Below are 23,663 nucleotides of genomic sequence, written 5' to 3'. Positions count from 1 at the left end.
GTACTTCCTTCTCGCGAGATGACCTCGTATGAATGATCAGAGATTTTCTAAGCATCGTTAAATTTTCCGTTGGAGACTCCGATGACAAGGCATTTTCATTTCCTTCCGATGTATTTGAGTCAAGAGTAATGAAAAATTAAGATGGATCTGTTGTAAACTTTTACACTCCAAAAAAATATTAATTATTTAATATGACGTGCGATTATCGTAATTTTTCATCATTTAAACCACGCGTGTTGACGAAAACAAAATAAGTTACAATCAAACCCATTCTATTAATAATGATCTCTTCGGGGCTCTCGGCTCTCCTTGGCATAAACCAGCAAAGTTAGAAAACTAAGCAATGGTATATAATAACGCAAACGCCCATTTTGTGCTTTGTTAAATGTCGATGACCCTTATACACACAACAGGCATACAAACACGGATCTCCGCGGCACAGAGAGCTCACGCGAGTCTCGTATATATACGCGCGACAAATTTCGTTATATTGCCATATAGCACAGCTCCTAACATGGGATATTTTTGTTCAAAAAAATACGAACGTACAGCGATGAAACAAAAAGTACCCTGTATACGCATAGCCGCGTCGTCATTGCTTCTTAGCGTTAAACACTCGGCAAGACGATTCACGCGGCCGTGTTAATTATTCCGCGTCATTTATTTATTCGAAATCCGAGAAAGTTTTTTGACGAAGGAGAGAGAGAAAAAAAAACGAAATAACGAAAAAAAAATACCATAGTTTGAACGAAAAAAAAATTAAAAAGTAATGCCAGAGATGAAAAGAATTTTTTGTTCCTTCACACACGTGCTCTCGTATGTTATAACGCAGATGTGTGTGCGTGCTGTATTAATGTATACGCGTCTTGTTGTTGAGTCTTCGACAAAATTATAATTCATTCGGCTCATTTACAAAAATTTAGATAAATTCGATACCCGGAATTCTTAGAAGAAGAAGTTTTACTTTTTATACGTATTATAAACGTGTTATTATTCTCGCTTTTTTTTTCTTAGTCGTGTTGCGATCGCGTGATGCAACGACGTCCTCGAACTAGAAATTGAGATTCGTCGTTATATTATATATATTTTTTTTTATGTCTACTAAACTTTATAAATATATATATATCGCCGCGCGATATCGGTATACCTATAAATATAAAATAAATAAGCGGCTGGAGTCTCTTCGTCGTTGAAAACCATAAGTTTGTAATCGGGGAGTTCATTCACCCAAATATACACAACTTTTAAAACTCTTAACTATTAGAAATGTTTGACTAAAACCGTCGGTACGTCTCTCACTTGAAACTCTTCCCCCCTTTGGATATTAGTCACAGCGAGAGAAAGATATATATACATTACAAAATTACGTATTGAACGTTGTGCCATCGGGCACGAGTACACTTTTTTTTTTTCAATTTTTTTTAATCTCGAAAACCGTTACAATATTATATGCTCGAATTACTTTACCATATAATATAATATAGTATAACATATTGAATAGAGAAACAAAAAATTTTCTCCATTTACCAAATTAAGATCGATTGATTGATGAGATAGTGAGAAAAAAAAATTCAAAGTTTATTCAATGTCGTGCCATATAAGTATACTTAGTTTACTGAACGATAATTTCATGCAGCTCTACAATAATTGTAACGTGAGAGGAGATTATAATAGATCGAGTGATTTTTTCGAATGGTTAAGCCATCTGCATCGGCGGTTAAAGTCAAACTTTCTCTTCTCCCGGCGCATATAATCATCAATCCTCCTACGCATGTGTTTATAAATTAGTATTCATCCGTCTATTTTTAATACCTCCCATAAAAATTGTTCACTGCTTCTCAGAGATAAAAAGAAAAAAAAGTTTCGATCAAATATGTTTCGTGTTATTTTTTTCCCAATTAAGGCAAGACCCGAAGCGTCTCCTCGCATGTAAAGCAACAATAATAATAATGATTATATATAATAGTTAAAAGAGAAAATAGGCCAGATGCCCGAAGATTCTTTATTTAAGTTATGTAAATAAAATTTCTAGTTTTTATCTTTCTCGTCTTCGGTGTCCCGGGCTCTTCGTTCCCGAACCTTTTTTAACAATATGTTCATATTCTCTAATGCTCTTTTCTTTTTATCTGCCCGAATCTAATGTAATATACGCTGCGCTATTACATCATAATCTGGTTGGACATTTAAAATTGAGAAGATAAAGATTGACAATTTTTGGGTACCAACAGCCATGGAATAGAACATATTAATAATGTCACGTGCGGGTAAAAATAAAGTTTTTTTTTTCCAGTCATCCTGTCTGTAATTCGAAGACCCTCGTACGGCAACGTGTTTTGTTTTCAACAAAATATATCCCAAATGACGAAGTGAGTTTTTCACGGAACTGCTGTGAATAAAAATTTTTAACGTTCTTCCGAGCTATAATACACGTGTGGTTACAATAAGCTCGCATGATTATTACAAGAATTTTTCGAGAAAAAAAAAAGTAAAAATAATAATGTTCAAAGCCGAGCGCGCTCGTGTAGGTATTTTAAAATGTTATATATTATATTTATCAAAAAAACTCTATTCCCGAATTTATTATCTAGGTTGAACGATAAAAAATAGATACCAATGGTTGTTTAACATTCAATCGGGCTCGAAATTTTGATTGAAGTCAACGCGTGTGTATGTATATTACACACATAAGATTAATTGATAACTTGAACATTTTTTGTTACAATATATTATATGTATGAGTTTTTTCGAGCATAGAAAAAAAAATAAAACCGTCGCGCTCTGGACTCTTGGTAAATAGCTCGCGCGCGCGCGGCTGATAAAAAATAAAACACAATATGGCAAATAGAAATTTTTTGGTATACAAAAGGGGGGAATGAATTTATGTAACCGTAAAAGGAGAGAATTTTTAACAAACACCAAGCCCGAGCCGAGCAACAGTGTTCAAACGAAATTTTTTTTTCTCAAAGTTATAGTGTATACGGTAAAAATAAATTTCTTCGACATTTGTCATGTTGGTTTCTAAAATACCTTTTATTAAGAAATACTTTTATACATATATATGTATTTATATATGTATATTTTTTCTTTCATAAATACATAAATACATACATACCGTCGTCATATATTATCATCATCGATTGCACTCGTTGCAATTTCCATTTTCATCATTTTCTCATCGTATCGCAAGTGAGAGCGATTAAATGCCTTATAATCATATACATATATGTTATTATGGCCAATAATTATGTGGTTTTTTTCCGTTTAAATTATTTAGCTTGATTTTATTTCGACGTAAGATTAGAATCTGCTTATTATTTTTTTGCACCCTCTAAGCCACTATAATTTATACGTTAAAAAGCATGCTCGTGTTTAAACATCGCAGTTTCTTTTTCTTGTAATTATTTTTATCCATATACATTTACAGCTAAATCTTTTTTATTTTTACTTTTTTTCGAGTTCGCCGTTGCCTTGGTAGATAGATAATGTTTAATTACATAAACTGCAATTATATGCGACTAAACAATTTACAATGAATATGTATAAGCAGTGGTCGAAGACAAGAAGTGCACTGTGAAGCAACGAATGTAATTTGATTTCTCTTCTCTTCTTTTTGTTTGTTATTGTTTTTTTTTTTATATTGATAAAGATGTAGAGAATCAGGGAAGGGAAGGAAACAAACCCAATTTTTTCGTACTCTTTTTTTTCTGTGTTGTTCGCTTTTACAATTGTGAAATTCATATAAGGCAACTTTTATTTAACAGCTTCGGTTATTGAGTTTCGTTTTATATTTTAATAAAAAGTGAAACGTACTTTTTAATATATTTAAGTTTATTGTTCGTCTGTGATGATTCTTCCTCGGTTCACGCCTCGCACGAAAAAAACGTTTAGCTCATGTTTTTAATGGGAAACTATATTCCAACAATCATCTCGTTCAATTAAACTTTCTACGTATTTTTATGTCTGAATGAGTGTGTGTGTGTGTGTGTTTTTTTTTCTCTCCCGATCTCGCACTATGGAGCCACACACGCACATTCGTACTTTTCATAATATATATTTATACTTTTTACTTTTTTTTTCTTCATTTCGTAACACGCGTATTTTTATTGTATATCTTAGAACCCGAAAAAAGTCATTTATACTTCATTTGTTAATATTATCGAACGCTTAAATAGTGCCGTACTGTTTGTATATTTGTAAATGTGTATATGCTCGGTATACATCGATAGACTTCCCGCTTATAATTGTTAATTATTTCGAAATATATAAAAAAAAAATTCCAAAAGTTTACTCACCGCGCGATTGTTTTACATATGTTCGTTTCAATATTTTATAGTTTGTCGTGTGTTCATAGATAAGATATCAACGAAAAAATTGATAAATTCCTTCATTATATTTATAATCGTTTATTTTTTTGTTGAATATTTCATTTTTTTTCCATCGTCGTATAAAAAACTAACAAAATATCAAAAAATTTCTTTTCACAAGGAAAAAAGAAGAAGAAAAAAACTCATAACTACACGTTACAATAATAATAAGTATATCACTACCAATACACACATCATTGTAAAATACTTTGTAAATCGTTCGAGTTCGCGCATTACATTAGTAACGAAAGAAACGATTTGCGAGAAATAATCCAACTTATAAGTAAATTTTTCCAATTATTTCGTACATATATTGTTGAAAAAATTTCGGGAAGCCGAAGTCGTTTGCATAATCGTGATAATTATACGATTTTTTTTTTTGTTCACAGTAACTATCTACAACTTAATACCATCGATTGCTCATTCGAAGTCGATACACAAGATACGATCTAAATATATTATCATTAGGCTAAAAATTATCGTTTTTTGTTTTTCCTCGTGAGTTCGTTTGTTAAAAAAATTATTCGTTTCTTACGAGCTTTACAATTCAGTGTATATAGAAGATTCGTACGTTTAGCGAGAAAATGACACACTTGCGGTTCGAAGGAGCGACGAGAAAAAAATCTCAACTAAGGATGAAAAAAGTAAAAATAAAAATGATAGCAAGGAACTATGAAAAAAGGACTCTGGCTTGAACGTATATGTTTCGTAGTTTTCCTACTGCTACTTGAGCTTCATATGAGTATACTCTCAGCTACAAGATAATACAATATTCTACCGTACTTTTTTTTATCAAGCGCGTCGCTTGTACAACAAATTCTTGTTCTCGTTCTTTGCTTCGCTTTGATTTGTTGTTCATCGTCGTATATGTTACATAAATACCTAAATTATTCATTATGTTATGCCATGATGCTCTATTTTAATATTATCATGTGTTTTACAATATCATACTTGGTGTGTACGTGTTAAAATTTTTTTTTTCTTTCAGTTATCCAGAGCTGCTTAGCAAAACTCGTGTATATGAAACAATAACTACCTTTTTTTGTATCGTAATTTTTTCTTCTTCATTTAGTATTGAATTCTTCATAATTACGCAACAGTTATTATAACTTTCTATTTTTAAAATCTCTATAGTACACGGAGAGTATGACACGGATTTTGCATTTTCTAGTTGTTTTTCTTTCAATTTTTTTCCTTTTTGTTAAAGTTTCGTTAAAAATATAACGTTACAATAAATATACAATGTACACATCGTAACGTGCATTAGAGCTTTATTACTGGCTTCGCATTTTTTCCTCTCTCTCTCTCTCTTGTTCAAAGCACTCAGAGAGACCAGAATTATTATAGTTTTTATCGTAATAATTACATAGCCACTTTGTTAATAGTTTGCTTCTATTTTTAATATTTTTTTATCGTTTTCAACAAACGTCAAAATGGTTGGGTTGTGTGCGTGAAATTTTTAGAAAACTAATTACATCATTTTTTCTCTCATTTATTCTCTTTTTCATTGGTTTTAAATACTGGTTCATTCAATAGAGATTTTCTGTATAAAATCTTTCTATTTAACTGGAACTTCTTAAATAATTTCTACATTATTTTTCTTTCATTTAAATAGACACATGGGCTTATGGAGCGGAAAGAGTGCTATATACAATATTGTGATAATGACAAAAAATAGTAGTAATAAAAAAAAAACAATACTTGCTTAATAGGATAAATTGTTTATTGGCATGATGATGCAGGAATATGTCGTAAAGTTGTTTTGTATCGACTCGTGTTTATCCCAATATATACCGACTGGCTAAAGCGTAACAATTAATCGTATACATCTTATTTCAGCGCCAGTTCAACAATATAATTTTTTCGAGATAAACAAAAAGTAAAAATAACAAATTAACTTTAAAAAAAAACATGATTCGAACGCAATGTAGGAAAAAGTACAATTTAATTAGTATTATTTTGTTTCAGTTCGTACGATCAGTCTAATTGTACAATCAAAATTATATATTACTAACTAAGACTGCATAAAAAATTAAGTCTATTTATTATGTAATAGTAGTAAAAAATAGTGTAAAAATAATTTTAAAACCTTGCAACGCGTTATTTCGATAGAAATAGTCGATTGAAGTTGTTTTTACTTATCAGTATATAAGTATGTATTCGGCACTCTTTCCTCAAAATACTTAAAACGATTCATTTTTCATTTATTATTCATTCAATGTATTCTGCGGATGATTATTGCATCGACTATGAAAAAATATGGCTATGTTACTTCAATCGTTCATTTTATAATATTATTTTTGCACAAAATTTTCATTTGTTTGCTTATCCTTTCTCAGATCATTTATATACGTACTTTATTATGCATTTGTAACAAGTATTGCAGAGCTAAAGATACTGTCATGATTTATTTTCTCTTTCTTCTGTTTCAAATTTGTAATTTTTCTCGAAAGCAACGGAAGTGCAATATTCCTGAGCTTCAATAAATGCACAATTATAATATTCATTTTATCATATCGACGTTTATTATTTCTTTGCACTACAATTGCTTTTCGTGAATCAACAATACATTCTATAGTTATAAAAAAAAATTGACAAAACAATCTCAAATTGTGAGCGACGTTAGTTTCAATATCAACATTATAAAAGAAAAGAAGTATACGTGAAAAGTTGATTTGGCAGTAAAAAAATATTGTTCGTATTTAGATTTATGGTTCACACACAAATCGTTCCTTAATGAAATAGCAATTTCGATGGGCCGAATCGAGTAATACGAGTTGATACACTAGTGAGTTACGAATATTAATCCGCTCACGCATCTATTCGATAATATTAAAAATTAAGAGGCCGAAAGCTATCTTCACGATACTTGACGTTTTAGTTTTACAACATTCAATGTCATGCCTTTCATCTACTATAAGTATGAGTTTTATAATAAATCTACATTTACTGCTACAAAAATATCTATATACTAAAGAATACAACTTCAACTCACACTTCTCATTATAATATAAAGTTTTTGTTTTTATAGCTATGTAAATTACATTTATTTCAGTATATGGTATAATATTAATTATTACACTTACATTACTTTACATCTGACGACTTAGTTCATTCGGTATACAAAGACAGTATTCTACCGAGTGATTATTAGTGTATCAGTTAATTTTGTTCACCATAAATACAATCGTCACACGAGGCTAAAAAGAACTACTACAATTTATATATTATAGTAGCAGGGTTTGTTTCCATCAATTGTACGACAATTCTCGACTTTTTAAGCTAGGAAACCCATCATTTTTTTTTTTTTTTTATGTCAATCGCCATGTAGCTGCAATTCGACCAGGAACTAGGTAATTATTTTGCAAAAGTAAGACGAAAAAAGCATTTAGAAATGGTGGTCACTACTTTTTTTAGCCAACAGATGTGTTTTCAGATGTCTCAACTATAATACAATAGGTGGAATTGATAATTAGTGATTTCTCAATTTCAATCCTTCACACAAGATATAAATGAGGTATTTTTTGAGTAGGTGCATCAGTTTCGGTATTTATATTTGCATTATGTCAAAAAATGCTAATCACGATTCATTTGTCAAACGAATAATTGTTTATATTCGTCAATATAGCTTCAAGTTAATATACATACAAATGTAAATATGTATCAAGCTATTAAACACCAAAACCAGAAACACTACATAGAAAATGCTTCATGTTTGCTGTAATTTTGAATCAAAAGGGTACCTCAAATGAAGAAATCAAAGCTCCAAATATTGGTTCATACTTAGCAAAGTAACTAAAACACTCCATAGTAATCAATTGTATAAAATTAAAGAGTACTCGCTTGTGAAACTAATTTTGATACACCCTTTTGATAACATCACGCAATCATCACAACATCATCGCTAATCGGAACATTATATTTTAATATTTACAAGTGTTCATAAAGTCAGTTCAGAACTTTAAATTAAAGCTAAAAATATTCAATTGATTAATCTGTAAGTCATGATTAATTTGAATAACAGTCTAGATTTTTACCGTAAGGTATATGTTTACTGAATAATACTTAAAAACCTAACAATAAATCAAAATAGCAAAAACATAATGTATGAAAATGTCAGTGAATTACTCAAAAATAACAGTAAAAAAATGTACAATGTGGTTAGGATGGAGTCTCGAATATATGAAATGGTAAAAAATATTAACAATCAGTATCAACTATCATCATTACGATATAAAAAGATATCAAAAGCATGATAAAAAAAATGAGATAAATTGATTATGCACGATTGGAGTGAGTTATCGATCTAATAATTGGTAGTTTTCAGTACTACCAGTTTTTCTTCAAAATGGCTCAATGTGTTTGCAAAATAATTGATTAAGAAGACCCATGTCCTGTTAAGAGATGAAGTTATGCAATTTTTTGAGATCTGTTGCTGATGTTAATACGCAAGAAATCAATTTTTCACCGTGTAGGAAGTTTGTTTTTGCTATTCTATAATAACAATTAAAGCGGGGAGTCGTCATCATTAAAGCGACGTTGCATTATCTGCCCCGGTAAAATTTCAAGACCTTCAGGTACATGAAATCTTAAACGAGGAGACGATGTTGATGACGCACTTACAGTTGATGACTACTGAAGACTCGAATTGAGACTTTCCGGTAAACGATAATTCATCATGTGAAACGGTGGATTGCCTGTAGGACTGTTTGGTTGATTGTTCATTATGTTATTGCTCGACATCATTGCACTGTTATTAACGTTAGTGTTGGAGCCTCGGCCGCGCTTTCGCCTTTGCAAAATACCTTTGCGAGCCATGTAGAACCGGATCGTGCTTATGGGAATACTGTATTGTTCTGAAGCGACTTGGAACGTCATTCCACGAGATACAAGATCTGCAGCTAGTTTCAGTTCAGCTTCTGAGCGACGTTGACGTTTTTGATAACCTGATGGCAAAAAAAAATTTAAAGATTAGTAATGATTGAAATTGATTTAAAAATGTGTAAATGTGTAAATGTGTAAATGTGATTCTAAAATTGTATTGGAATTCAAAATTACATTAATTATTAATAATCAATAATTGTTATTAATAATTAATTATACATTGTTAATAATTCATTAATAATTAATGTATAATATGCATCTTTGGAAAAAAAACAAAAAATACTCTGAATAAAAAATATTTAGAAGATGAAAAAAAAATAAAAAAATAAAAAAATGAAAATAATAAACAAAAAAAACGTACTTAAGTTATGGCCGTTCTGACCATTTTGGATATTTTTGTGTCTGGGACCAACGAAGTCATTACCTTCTATAGCAGGGAAAGGACTGCTTGGTTGGCATGAGGCATTCACTGGAACCATGTTGACAGAATAGTTGTTCTTATCATTGTATCCCATCATGTTGTGATGATGATCATCAGGCTCGAGTTTAACTGTACCAGGACCTTCTACAACAGATGTTTCACAAGAACCGCCAGCAAGACTCATATCGTAAGAATGATGCATATCTTCTTGGATTGGCTCAGTGTCATAGCTTAAGTTCTCTGAAGTTGGAACAGCAGTAGTTCCGGCTGGCAAGGTTGGAATTATGTTATGCAAATCGCAATCAGATCCATCAGCACTGTTGTCATCAGCCTGAGGGAAATCTCCAGCAGTGGACGAGGCATTGGAAGCTGATGGGGTGGAAGCTGCGTTGCTCGTAGGTACTTTTGGTGTACTGTGATGAGCATGCTGCTGGTGGATGTTATTGTGAGTGTTATGTTCATCTTTAGCTCCATTCAAATCGGTGTTCTTGCCAGACAAGCCACGAATCTAAAAATAGGCAGAAAGAAAGGATGCATGTTATAAATGGAACTGATCGATCAAAGTCAACTGTCTCTTTATTGATTTAGTCGGTCTCGATTAAGCCAATTAAAAGATAAGATAACGCTGTATTTACCTGTAAAGCATCGGCAGCCTTCAACAGTTGCCTGAGTTTTGCCTCTTCAACGTAAACTTCACCGTGGTACATGAATTGAATCAGCGCCTGGAGTTCCCAGTACTCCATGTTGGTCATGAAAATGACTGGGTGTTGGCAGGGCAGATCCAGCAGAATTCGCTCCATGTACTCGCTGCAAGCGGAGAGTACCACTTTGTGGCACTTGAAACTACCCCCATCGCAGGCCAGGCTAACGTCTACAAATTGCTCGCTGCTCAGCAGCTTGGGGAAAGCTCCTTGCAAATGTGACGCATATGAATTCCAGGAGACGCAGTATTGCTGCATGCCACTGCCGGCGTTAGCAGGGGCAGATTGATGCTGCTGCTGCTGCTGCTGCTGATGGTGCAGCTGTTGCTGCTGCTGCTGATGCTGTACCTGGTGCTGGGGTGATTGGGGAGCAACCTGCTGATGCTGCTGCTGCTGCTGTGAGGGTGCAGCCTGCGGCTGTGCCGATAGCTGTGGCTGCTGCTGCTCGTTGTTCATGGCCAGCGGTGACGACGGGGCGTGAGCGATCTCCATCTTCTCTTCGGACGAAGTTGAAGACGCTGACGAGAGGGATGGTGAGGGCGACGATGGATTGCTAGAGTCGTCGTTGACGTTCGCGTCTTCGACCCTCTGCGCGGCTGCGGCGCCTGTCTCGTTCGTTTCGAAATTTGTCTGCGGCAGCAAAGAAAAATAAAAATTAAATATCGGCTTCCGGTGAAAATTAATATATGGTATTTTTAAATTGTACTATAAAAATTGGAAAATCCCGAAATGAACGCAAGCAGTGTCGCCGCGGTGGGTGTTAGATATAAACACGTGGTGCGGTATATCTATATTTTTCATTCAAACATCTCTCGCCAGACCGGAAGTAATACTTATGTGGACCGCGGAGATAAGTAAAACTCGATTTTACTCGAAAAGATTATAAAGTCTGCGCAAACACCGGTGCCTTCCTAGTAAGCGGCTACACATACATCCACGCATAAAAACACAATATTCCACACGTGAGTCGTCGCACGCCAACTCGAAGTCACGAGAGCCGCCGCCGACTCAAAACACGTGCGAGCGAGAAGAAATCAAAACAAAAAAAAAAGGAGTAACTCCGAGGCGGAAGTCTAGCCCTATCCCTCTTCTAGCTCCGATTTGAAAAAAAAAAAAAAAAACTTATCAACTCACCTCAGACATGATCGCAGAAATAGGCGAAATAATTCGGGGCAAAACTATAATAAACTCGTGCAGCTAAGTGCACACAACTGAGAATATTAACTCAATCACGCACACACACTAGACAGTGCAACACAATTAACAACCCAAAGAAGAGTAGCAAAGACACTCTAGCTCCAATGTCTTTGTCCCGCCGAAAATGTTTGTTAATAACCTAAAAAATATTGTATGGAAAAACGATCCGTGCGGCACGTGCGCGCGCGCTTCTTGCAACAAAAATGCTCGGTTATAGCTTTGAGCGCGTAAACTATCGCACACTCTACATATACTGTGTGAATGGAAGACGGAGAGAGTCTACGTTCTGGTCGTTACAATGGCTGTGGGTTGACTAACTATTTTAGTAGTCTGTCTCTGTGGCTTCTGCTGCTGCTGCTGCTGCTGCTCTCAATGTGCTCGAAGCTACCACCACTCCTGGAGCCTATACTTTCCCCTCTCGCGCGCCTCTTCACTGTGCGCAACACGTAAGGCGCAAGTTTGAAAGTTTTTAGGCAACGCTTAGAATAATGATGGAAGATATTACAAATGTACTCCTATATATTATAACGTATCAACTGCGATTTACGAGCGAATAGGAGAAGGAGTCGGAAAAATCGTTCTATCTTTGTTCAACAAATCGTACGCGCGCTGCACTCCGAAAAATTTTCAATGTCACGGCGCTCGAGGGAGGACCGAAGAGAAGGGGGGATTTTTGTCTTTGCAGCTTGTAGAATATTGTAACAACTGCGCAACTATATCTAACGCCACTTCCTTCTCTCTGCGGACTGCGCTACGCAACAAATCCTCGGTACAATAATTCAATGCACGTGGGAATTTTGTTAACCTTTAAAAAATATGAACAGTTTTTCTTTCCATGTGCATGTCGGTAATCGGGATTTTTTAAAAATCGACTCGATTCGAGCCCGGGATTACTAAAGACCGGTCGCGTCGGAATAGTACGTACTACGTACTGTAAAGTAACTAATTCGAGAGTCTCCTCCATTTTGTTCAATTTTAATATATATGTATGTGCAGCAACTTTTCAGTAACGTACTTTTTTCCGAAGCGCTAACATCGGCGTTTCTCGAGATTGTTGGTTAAGGAAATGCGCCCTGCACGAGGAAACAACGATCGAACGTAAATCGTCGTTCTTCCTTTTTTCATTATGATGACACTCCGTTATCGTTATCATCGCGTCTTCGAATGCGTCAAAAATAACTGCAGCGTAACAGATGCATAGAATTTACCATCGTAGATAAATTATTGGTTATTTTCGGAATTATTAAAATTACCATTCAATGTTTAATTTTCAATAAGGTTATTTTATTTCCATGTGCTTATGAAAATGAAAATTATTAAACGTGTTTCGGTGACTGACATTGAAACAGAATAAAGGATTCCACTGCCCCAAAACAATATACATCCCTGTAAGACAACATATTCTCTCGTAAAATTACGCACTAAACACTGATTTAGTTGTAGGTGAACTTCATCCAAGGACAGAAATTGTTTAAACAATTTTTTTTAAACAATTGGTCGAAATTAATGTTTTTTGATTTGACAACGCATAATTATTGTTAATTGGACGATTCTAAACAACAAAATCCTCTTGACCATTTTTTCTAAAGTTGTTAAATTTCGAGTTATTAAACATCTTATGTTTAACAAAGTCGTTGATCGCGGCATCGTTGCGAGTCATCATTTAGTTAATTGCTGAAGTATTCATGAAAAAAAAAACATTAATTTTGATAATTTGTTTAAACAAAATTGTTTAAACAATTTTTAATGCCTTTTTAGCGTGCAATAAGAGGTAGTATTAAATCAAGATGAAAGAAAAAATTGACGAACAACATTTTCTTTACAGGAATATCGAAGTTATCGAAGAGTTTGTTAAGGAGAAAATAACTTTCTCGTTTCGAATTTGGAAATTTTCTATGTAATTTGAGGTATAACTGACTATTCTTCAAAAGGACCGTATTCATTAAAAAATTACAAAAAAATCATCGTAATAACCATTGTAATAATCGATTCTTCATCTACGGGGATGTTGATCCCCTGAATCGGGGGGTAAATCAGGAGCTTTCAAGGAGTAAAGCTTGGATCCATAAAGCATGTATCAGGGTCGGTTTTCTTCGGATATTATACTATAAGTCTCGCAGGCGTAAGAATTCTCACTTTCACTCCGATGCATCAATTACATATTCATTACCATATCATTTTTCTACAGATTCTCCATTGTACACGCGCATAGTAATTAACCTAGACACACCCACCTAGCAATAGGATAACGATCTCATTTTTTTTTCTTCTATCTCGTGAATTGAAAGTAATTTTGTGTAAAGATATGGACAATTTCTAGAAATTTTTTAACGAACATTAATTTTCGAACGAAATGGTTGGAAGAGAGAAATATTACAAACAAGACACGTCTCCGTATAAGCCGGGCACGACTTCTTTTTTTTTTAAACGACGCAGGGCGTTGAACAAAAATTTTTCCATAGCGTATAATACACAAGTCTTCTTGCTCTAACTATTCAAGTGGGACAAAAATATTTGTCCGAAATCGTAACGAAATACCCATATTATTTTTCTGAAGCTCCGCGCCTGTCTCGTGTACATACTCGATTCGTGTGTATTAACGTTCCGTATAAACATCTATAACGTACATTACTTAAACCACATTCTCAATTTTTATACACGCACACATATACGATCATTTATACACACGTATATATGTAGCATTGGTACAATTTATATATATAAAAGTAAACGACAGATGTATAAAAGCGTATATATATAACGAGAATGAGTCATCTGCTTATAGAAGTACATTAGAACACACAAAGGATGGATGGATATACAATATAAAAAGTTCATTCCGATCCAACTTTCTCTTCAACATTTTTATAATATAAAAACTGTGTGTGTATGACTGGTTAGTTTTTATTCTAATATCGGAGTCAAATTTCAAAAGAAAATTTTTCTTTGTAATGGGAAAAATAAAATGTGGGCCTAGCCCGAGATTAAAAAAAACTATGTGCAATAAAACACACGTGTATAATAATCCATGCGGCAATGCACGAAGTACATGATCACTGTAAATCTTGTACAACAGCGTATGATTATGATTATATTTATTATTATGAAAAATCCCATCGTCGAGTGAGTATGAACAAAATAATGTACATCGCACATCAATCCTTACGTAGTCTTTCTTCGTGTATATATAGTACGTACTATACATGACGCACGCACACTCGCACACACACGTGCTCCGGCTTCATACATTCAAACATACACATACATATCCCCCATCGTACGCTCCTTCAAAGAAGAAGGCTCAGAGAGAGAGAAGCATGAGAGCCCGGCTTTGCGCCAAGCGTATATATACGAGCAACAGCAGCAGGAAGGCAGCAACACGCATACATCGATAGAGACAAATACACACGTACATTTATATATATATAAAAGTTGAAAAAGGGGGAGTTGTAATAATAAGAGCCCGAGCAGCGGCAAAAGTGTACATCGCAGAAGTATAAACTATATATCGTTTTATATACGTGTATGAGTGTGTGCTGTATGTGCGCGAGAGAAAGAACAGCGCGTGCACCAACTAGCAGTATATATAGAGTCTCTCACCCGCGCACAAAACCCAATAAAGAAGAAATTAACAAAATAAAATTTTATACATGCGAGTGAGTGCGTGCGTACGTCTGTATGCGTGCTCCACACGTTTATAATGTTATGCCGCCCGGTACAGTGGCAGCGTTGGTTCGCGCGCGCGCGCGAGATATCCTGAAAGAAAACGGAGGAATGACTCCGTTTTATGCATACGCCGCGCATGTGTACGATCGTGTAGGCGCACAGGATAAACAAAGAATATAACAAAGAATGTATAATACATTTTTCGCCTTTACGGTATTCACGGCGCAGACTCGAATTTTTGTTATTATTTATTTTTGCGCGTTATTTACGCGGCTCACGGTAGAGACTGCTCAATATTATTATTTTTCTAATGATATATGGGACGGTGAGATTCGAAAACAAAAATAATACAAATACCACTTGGATGTATGTATCTGCTGCTGCTTCGAGCAACAATATAATCGTGCAACGTTATAATACGCCGGGGAATATATGATGACCGTGAAAAAGAGAAATTGTCCGAAAAGTGGTTTACATATCGTATTTGCAACATTATATTATATTGTAGATTTCCTTTTTGGATTTCGGGCCAGGATCAGCAGAGGCGGATAATAATCATAATCATAATACATACACGTGTAGTAAAGTCGCGCTTGCCTCTCGCGTAAATAATAATTAACTTTCGATATTTATAAAACCTTGAGAAGTGTTTCTAAGAAAAAATTCCTTCCATTACAAATTTTTTTTGTTCCTTGGCGCAGTTTTATGTTACAATATTGTGTATAATATTTTTTCTTCTTCTACGACTTCGGAGCACACTCCGCTTCGTATAATATTCTTTTCTAGTTTTTTTTTTCAAAAGCCCCGAGAATTAACGCAAAATTTCTCACATCAGCGCGACGCCGGCAACGCGAGCATTACATATTATAAAATTCGCCGAAATTGTCGGAATATTCTCTCTCTCTCTATATGTTAAAAAAAAAAAGAAGTTTGCGCTGTGTATTCGTGTGCGAGCACTGTGTATAATAAGTTTGTTGTCTCATATAGCCGATGTAGCCCCTGGTGGTGGTAGCTTTGACTTTTTCCATATAGTTAGTTAACTATGCCTCCCTCGTCGTTTTCAGTTTCTTTTATATATAGCTCTCCTTTTGCCAACAAACATGGCCGTCTCTCTCTCTCTCTCTCTCTCTCATATTTAATGCTAACGCAGACACACACGCGTACAGTCGGCAGCGGCGAGAGCGCCCTTTTTATAACAAAAAACGTTTGCGCGCGGCGCTGCGAGCCAGCAGCAGCACGCTGCACGATGCTCTTTACATAAAATGTGCGTTGGGTCTCTCTCGCCGCGCGTTTGATAGTGTGTAAGTGTGCCCTGTGTATGTGCAACGCGCACAAGTATAATAATACACGCGCTGCAACAGCAGCAGCAGCAGAGAGGTTCTCTCTTGCCGCCGACACCGCCGCCGCCGCCGCCACCACCACCACCACCGCCGCATACATGCAGGAATCTTTAAATTCCCACTACGTATATACTCTCCTCGAATCTCTCTCTCTGGCTCGGCTCATTCTCTCCCCTACTATATACGAATGTAGTATATACATACATATTCTCCAACCTAAGACTCGACAAAGAAATCGATTCTGTGCGTCAAAATTGCTCTCCTCTCTCGCTTTTGCACACACACACACACACACACACATACAGCCAGATACGAACGTATTTAGACGTATATGCAGCACACACGCATATACGTATGCTCGAGCCGGAATCGAGGAGGATGTGTTGGAGGAGACGACTAATATTTCGTATAAAAGTTACAAACAAAGAGACGCGCGCGCGCTTATAGCAAGCGCCGGAGAGTAAGATTATAATAGACGCTCTCGCGAGAAGAGGAAAGAAGAAAAGAGAGGAGAGAGAGAACAATCGACGCGACGTATTATAAAATTCAAGAGGTCTCGCGCGCGACTCATAATATACACACATGTATGTATGTATCCGCATACATCATAATATGCGCGCGCGTTCGGAGCAACTATAACGGATTCGGTACATTATTATAATTTTTCAAATGATATTAATACACGCACGCACGAAGTGTGCTATGCTGCTGCTTGCTTGTTGTAATAATAAAAGCGACGAACATTCGAGAGAGTCTATAATACCCAAGTCCCAAGCTCGAGGCGCGCGGGGAAGTATAATATAGGAGAGACAACCATTTTGTTAGTTTCGTTCGGCGGCGGGCTTAAATAAACTTATATATGCTGCAAAACGCGAATAGTATACGTTTATTCGCGAGCCGGCGAAATATATATATAGGTACGCGTGCCTCGAGACGCAGACAGACAGACACACGGTATATACACAAAGTGCCGACTCTAGCGAGCGAGCTGCTGCACAGTAGAGGGAGAAAGATGAGAGGATCGAAAAAAATCACGTGTTCCGTAGCGCGCGTTGCAGCTCGTGTATACACACACACCGATTCCATACACAGCGTGTGTGTGTGTATGTATACACAAGGGGGGTGGTTGATGCAGGTGAGCGAGCGAGAGAGCGAAATTAAGAGATAGGTGAAAAGCACGTTGTCGCGCTGCTGCTGCTGCTGTACAGCACGCAATGTACGTATAAACGGTGCATGCGTTGTTTCGCCTGTACAATTTTACGAACGGAAATTACGAGGATCGGAGCATTCTTTTAAACATTTCTCCTTCGAGGTTATGCCATAGTATAATATAGACTCCGAATATTGTACAAACTAACTCTCTGTTATAATATATAAACGCTATGGCTGCGACGCGCACACGATGACGACGCTGCTGCTGCTTTACTTCGCTTCTCCCCAATTTGCAAGCAACAATGGTCCCCCTTTCATCAGATACACATATAGGCGCCTATATATACACACGCTCGCACACCATGAGAGAGAGAAAGAGAAGCACATAAGAGCAGCAGCGGCAGTAAGAAGAGAGAGAAAGTTCCAGTATTTTAATGTAATATATAGACGAGACGCGCCATGGAAAAAGTAAAAAAAAAAATTTTTTTTCTTCTTATATATACATCGTGTGCTTCTTTGCGGTGTCTTATTATTGCGTTGCGCGCAACAACCATGATTCACGTATTTATAATACACGCGCATATCACAGACGCACACGCACAAACAAACTCTATAACCAACCGCCGCTGTTGCTGCTGGCTCGTGTGTGTGTGTGTGTGTGTGCCCAATTGTTAATGCTGAATTTTAACGGCTTTGTATAAAGGGGGGAACCCGAAGTTTATATTATACAGCCGCGCGCGCAAGCGGCGAGCGTATATAGTTTACACATTAATACGTATACATAATTTCTTGGAATAACAAAATTTCACTGTTAAATTAGAGCGCGTTCGATCGCCACGGCGCGAGCGGCAAATAAAGAGCGGAGTTCGAGAGAGAGAAAGACGGTATTACAACAAATTTCTCGGAAAATTTATATAATTTAGCTTTGATAAACAAGGATTTTAGCGTGTGTCTTACATTCGATATACGTTTGTATGGGAAAGGTGTAAAAGCAAAATAACTTACGGCGTCCAGCTTGAATGATTATTGACAACGCCGATGTTGCACGAGATTATTATTCGGAACTGTTATTTCCGAAAACGGAGATCAGGGGGAGAGGCGGCGAAGAATCGTCTTCTTGTTTTTGTTGCCGAGACGCGAGCAATTTTTTTGTGCTTTTCTGACACGCCGTGTACGTACGAAGCAGTTTCGTGTATAATCTCTCAAAGATTTCTCTCAAAAATATATGTGTACTTGCACTGTTTTTTTTTCTGCACTCAAAAATATATTTGTATGTATCTGTCGTTTTGTAAAAATGAACCAAGTATAGAAGACACTTTTTTTGCTGCAATCCTTTATTCACTGGTATAACAAACGTCGCACACTTTTATTATCGTTAGATTTTATTCATTATTGTCGCACTTAGAGCGATGCATATACTTTTCTTTACACGTAATAATAAACGAAGACACCGAAAGGCTGACAGTCTCTACTTATACCACCGCTACGCGAGAGTAGCTGGCGTTATTTTAATGGAAGATTCTAATCGAAGATTTGTTCAAAAAATGTTCTCACCATGCTAGTTATGCCAAGTTATAAATATAAAGCTCGTGTCTCGCGTATTATTATTAACACGTTGAAAAAATATTTATTTCGTTTTTGTTTGCCGCTTGTTGTTGTCGCGTATTTTTTTTTTATTTTTTTGTTTTGTCGCGACTCTTTTTACACTGTTATTTATTTTTTACAAGGTATATTCATTTGTAATGTATATGTCTGAGGGGGCACTTTCGGTGCGGAGACGATCAGCGCGACGACGAGTACTGTAACACACTGTAGTGTAGACATTTCGTACTGTAGGGCTTAGTCGCGCGCTCTCGGCTCGACTCCGTATGTGTATGTGTCTATATGTGTGTGTGTTGCTAAGTTTGCGCCTCCACTCATGTTTGTGTGTGTGTGTGTGTGTGTGTGTGTGTGTGTGTGTGTGTGTGTGTGTGTGTGTATAGAGAGATGGATGCGCGCGAGAGAGAGAGAGAGAGAGAAAAGTACAGTGTCGGGAGTATTTCGCGCTGTCTCCGTGTCCGTGTCTATGCATGTATGGAAGGATGAAAGGGAGAGAAGAGCGCGCACACACACACATCCAGCCGAAGAAGGAGAACTACGTACATACATAGAGGGGTGTTCTCTGTTGTGTGCGCCTCCGACTGTAGACTTCGGCGGTGCCGCGATAATATAGTTTTCGCCGAGTTCCCGTGTCTGTCTGTGTGCGACGGATCGGCGCAAGCGCAAAATAATATACGCGCTGTGTTATGTATGTGCCGCGGATCCGCGACGAGGGAGAGACGAGACGAGACGTATTATATAGAGAGAGAGAGACGAAGACGAAGTGGACTTTATGTATATGGCACGATGAGAGATGCGGCATTATAAGGGATCGAGAGAGATGCAAGAACGTACATAGCGCGCGAGGATATGCCGGCGCGTGGGAGCTGTCTCTCCCTATATATATATCGTAACTATTTCGCGCGCGCGCGAGAAAGAGACCGATGCGAGGTAAAACGACGGGAATCGTTTTTAATCCCTTCTATTCGTCCCCCGTCCATTCGTCGTTATTATTATTTTTGTTCGTTTCTTCGTTGTATGAAATTACGATTCATTTCGGTGCATCGTTGTAAAATAACGCGGCATTAGTGTGTAAACTAGAGACAGAGCGTTTCATCGCGAAGAGGCGAATTTACGTACACCATGCTGACATCTACTGGCGCAGCGCCGAGTGATCGCGTCGCAGGTCTTTTTCGCGATGCTCGGTTTCGAGGCGCATGGTCGCGACGACGATGCCTCGCGCATTACGTCCGAACATTTTTTAAAATTAGCAAAATGAAAAAAAAAAGGAAAGGACGGATGGTGGGGATTATAGTTTTTGTTGCTCGGTGGGAGAGAAGGAATGGGGATGAAGAGTAAGGGACCGTGATGTGGCGCAATTGGTAATCGCGCGCGCGCAAGGGTGGCTTTTGACATTTTTCGAACCCGACTACACATCGGTATTGTACGTATATGAGAGAGGGGGAGATAGAAGCCGGCGTTGTGTGTCACATGCACGCGTGGCGATATAATAATTCGACTCCGTTGCCGATGAGTATGGAAAACCAAAAAAAATATAAATAAAATTTATTTTAAAGCAAAAATCTACCCTAACACGTAAATCGATCGGGGGGAACCACGCCGAAGTCGCGATTACATATTATTAGTCCTCGCGCGCCGCGAAGAGAAAGAGCGGCGCGATGACGCGAGGAGACGCGAGAGTTCAATAAACGATTTTCGAACATCCGCGTCTTTCTCACGGTATAATTTTGCGAAGCCGTTCGTCGTTGTCGAAATCATGCATTAATATACGTGTACCGCGTAAAATAATAACTAGGAGAAAGAGAATTAAAAAATTCATGATTTACCATCGACCTTTTTGGAGCACCAACTATTTTCTTCAATTCTCTTATCTAATTTTTGATAAACATCGACGGAGAGAGAAATATATAATGTACAATATTATAATCTCCTTCATATTCAAATAATGGCACTTTCTGTACAAAATAAAGCATATAAGCACGAGTGCGACGCGATAGATAACAAAAATAAAAGTCACGAAAGAAAAAAAAAGAAATCTATAATGTTGTGTACCGGCGTTATCGACAAATTTTTTTATATTTGTACAAAACCAGTATATAAAGCTCGCGACGGTAATATAGTCATTATCGCTGCTTATTCATGCACCAAAAAACAAAAACAACGAAAATATACATTAAAACAGAGAAAAAAAATAAATGTGTAGTATATTATTATATATTGATAATTCGAAAAGTTTGGCTCGAGTCTCGGAGGCAGCCCCGGTTATTACGTTTTATTGTGTGTTGTGCGAGCGCAAAAGTAATTAGGCGATCTGTATATATATAGCGGTATTATATATATAGAGAGAGAAGTGTATACCGTATATATAGCACGTAAGAAAGTTAACGCAAAAGTTGAGAAGGCGGGTTCTCTCCTCGGAACAACATACATACATATATACAGTAACTATACTACTACACTTTGCTAGTTGGCGATAAATCGATAAAACCGCGAGTAACATTGCTATTGCGAAATTCTCTCTGTCTGTGTGTACGTGTGTACGTGTCTGCGTGTGCGTTTATATACAGGCACTGAAAGTTTCAACCCCCTCCAAAATAAATAATCCCTATTTTTCTCCTTAATACTCTAATATATATTTACTATAACGAGAAAAACAAAAATTCGTATACGAAAATGTCGCATTAACGTGGCACGATGTTTATATCGCGCTAAACGCACTTTATATCGTGTGATATTACTATACACGCATGAGATTTTACGCACATACGGGGAGAGTAGTGAGTCACGCTTTAATCATTCCCAATCTAAAAATATATACGACTTAAAACTATAATAATATATGCGTGTGCGTGGAGAGAGAGAACGCGCGACAGATGCAGCTGTATGAGCAGACTGCACATGTGTGTGCATACGTGTGTGTACACAAAAACATACATCCATACGTAAACTCGCAGACGACGTATACGTACACAGCGACTGTATATTGTATACGTAATATTTTACGAATAAATATATGCATTATTGCTAAGATGTATAATATAATATGCAATCGCTGCATGCATAAATGGCAAACTTTGGAGAGTTCTATGTACGAAATTTTTTATTTATATGCAAAAAGCTCGAAAGTAAAGTAAAGCAAAGTAGAAAAAAAAATCTCTGCCTCTAATTAAATTCAACTTTCGGGCGACCCCCGCCGATATATATAATAATGTATAATTAAAATGACATCGTTAAATAAAGAACGAGGCTTGCTCGCGAAAGTCGAGCGCGCGACTCATCGACGACTTTGCAGCAGCAGCAGCAAGCAGCAAGCAGCAGAGGGGTATATAATGATATTTGCTGCTGCTGCTGCTGCTGGTCGAGCCGCCGTCGACGCCGCCGCAGCCGACGACGACGACGACGAACGGAGTGTGTCTATATATTCATTTTATAATAAAAAATCCATACCCGTCGGTCGCGCGCGTACATGTGTGTGTTGCGTGTGGGTGTACAATATTAGGGTTGAGATTGTTGAGAGTGTGTGTGCGTTCGGTATACAGACATATGTATACACACACACACACACTGGAGGGCTGAAAAACAAACAACACTCGCTACTCTCGTCTACGACGTTGTAATAAATGAACACGAACCTTAGACCGACTGAGTTGTAAATCCTCCTCGAAGCTCTCACTGTGTGTGGATTTAATTTTGCAGGAGCCAGAGATCCTACCGGCGTTTATTTTCAAACGTTGCCAAAACTTCTTTCTCTCTATCTCAACGTCTAGGCAGCTGGGCGCGACTTGCAACAATTGTCACGACGATTACACCGAGCTTGTCTCCCACCCATTTCCTTATTTTCTTCTTAATTATTCCTTGAAAATTGTAGTCCTCCCCCGACGAGTCGAAATTCACAATCACCACCTCGCACGATAAATTATTCACCCTTATTATTATTATTATTATTATTATTATTATTTATTCAACGGCAAGAAACAACGATTTGAAGATCCACCCGCGCACCACCACAACAACAACAATAACAGCAGAAGAAAATCTGCACGAGCTGCACTTTAACTACGAACGTTCGCAACGTAAATATCAGTCGGAGCAGCGCGAGGGAAAAAAAACGTGCTGTAACGTCCGCGTGTTGTAAAGCTCTCTCTCTCTCACTCTGTCTCTCTCCCTCTCTGGCGCGCGCCAATGTTATATCTATATACCTATGTATATTTACGTCGCAAGCGCAGCAGCACGTTGTAAGCACGCTGTGTGTATATGCGCTGCGCCAAAAGTGCGAGTCGTCGTCGTGTACTGCACTGTGCTCTACTACCACCACCTTCTCCTCTTCAACGTACACACA

At 37.1% G+C, this 23,663-nt stretch overlaps 1 protein-coding gene across 4 annotated transcripts; it reads right to left on the bottom strand.

Moving 5' to 3' along the window:
• Positions 1 to 6,070: 6,070 nt before the first annotated feature.
• Positions 6,071 to 23,431, bottom strand: LOC106657573 (broad-complex core protein isoforms 1/2/3/4/5-like). Of its 4 annotated transcripts, none has more exons than XM_014379166.2 (4): positions 22,957 to 23,431; positions 10,305 to 11,000; positions 9,610 to 10,177; positions 6,071 to 9,310 (listed from the first exon to the last, which is right to left on the bottom strand). In XM_014379166.2, exons 2-4 carry the CDS (start codon positions 10,860 to 10,862, stop codon positions 8,997 to 8,999), a joined length of 1,440 nt encoding a protein of 479 aa, XP_014234652.1. In that variant the 5' UTR covers positions 10,863 to 11,000; positions 22,957 to 23,431; the 3' UTR covers positions 6,071 to 8,996. The 4 variants fall into 4 exon arrangements, with proteins under 4 accessions (XP_014234652.1, XP_014234651.1, XP_014234649.1 ...); XM_014379165.2 differs by lacking the exon at positions 22,957 to 23,431 and adding an exon at positions 18,731 to 19,323; XM_014379163.2 differs by lacking the exon at positions 22,957 to 23,431 and adding an exon at positions 11,505 to 11,916.
• Positions 23,432 to 23,663: the final 232 nt, after the last annotated feature.

The sequence above is a fragment of the Trichogramma pretiosum genome, unplaced genomic scaffold (assembly GCF_000599845.2).
Source record: "Trichogramma pretiosum strain Unisexual culture from Peru unplaced genomic scaffold, Tpre_2.0 scaffold86, whole genome shotgun sequence".
Classification (NCBI taxonomy): Eukaryota; Metazoa; Arthropoda; class Insecta; order Hymenoptera; family Trichogrammatidae; genus Trichogramma; species Trichogramma pretiosum.
Note: the sequence above shows the minus strand (reverse complement) of the source record. Positions and strands in the feature narration are given on the sequence as shown.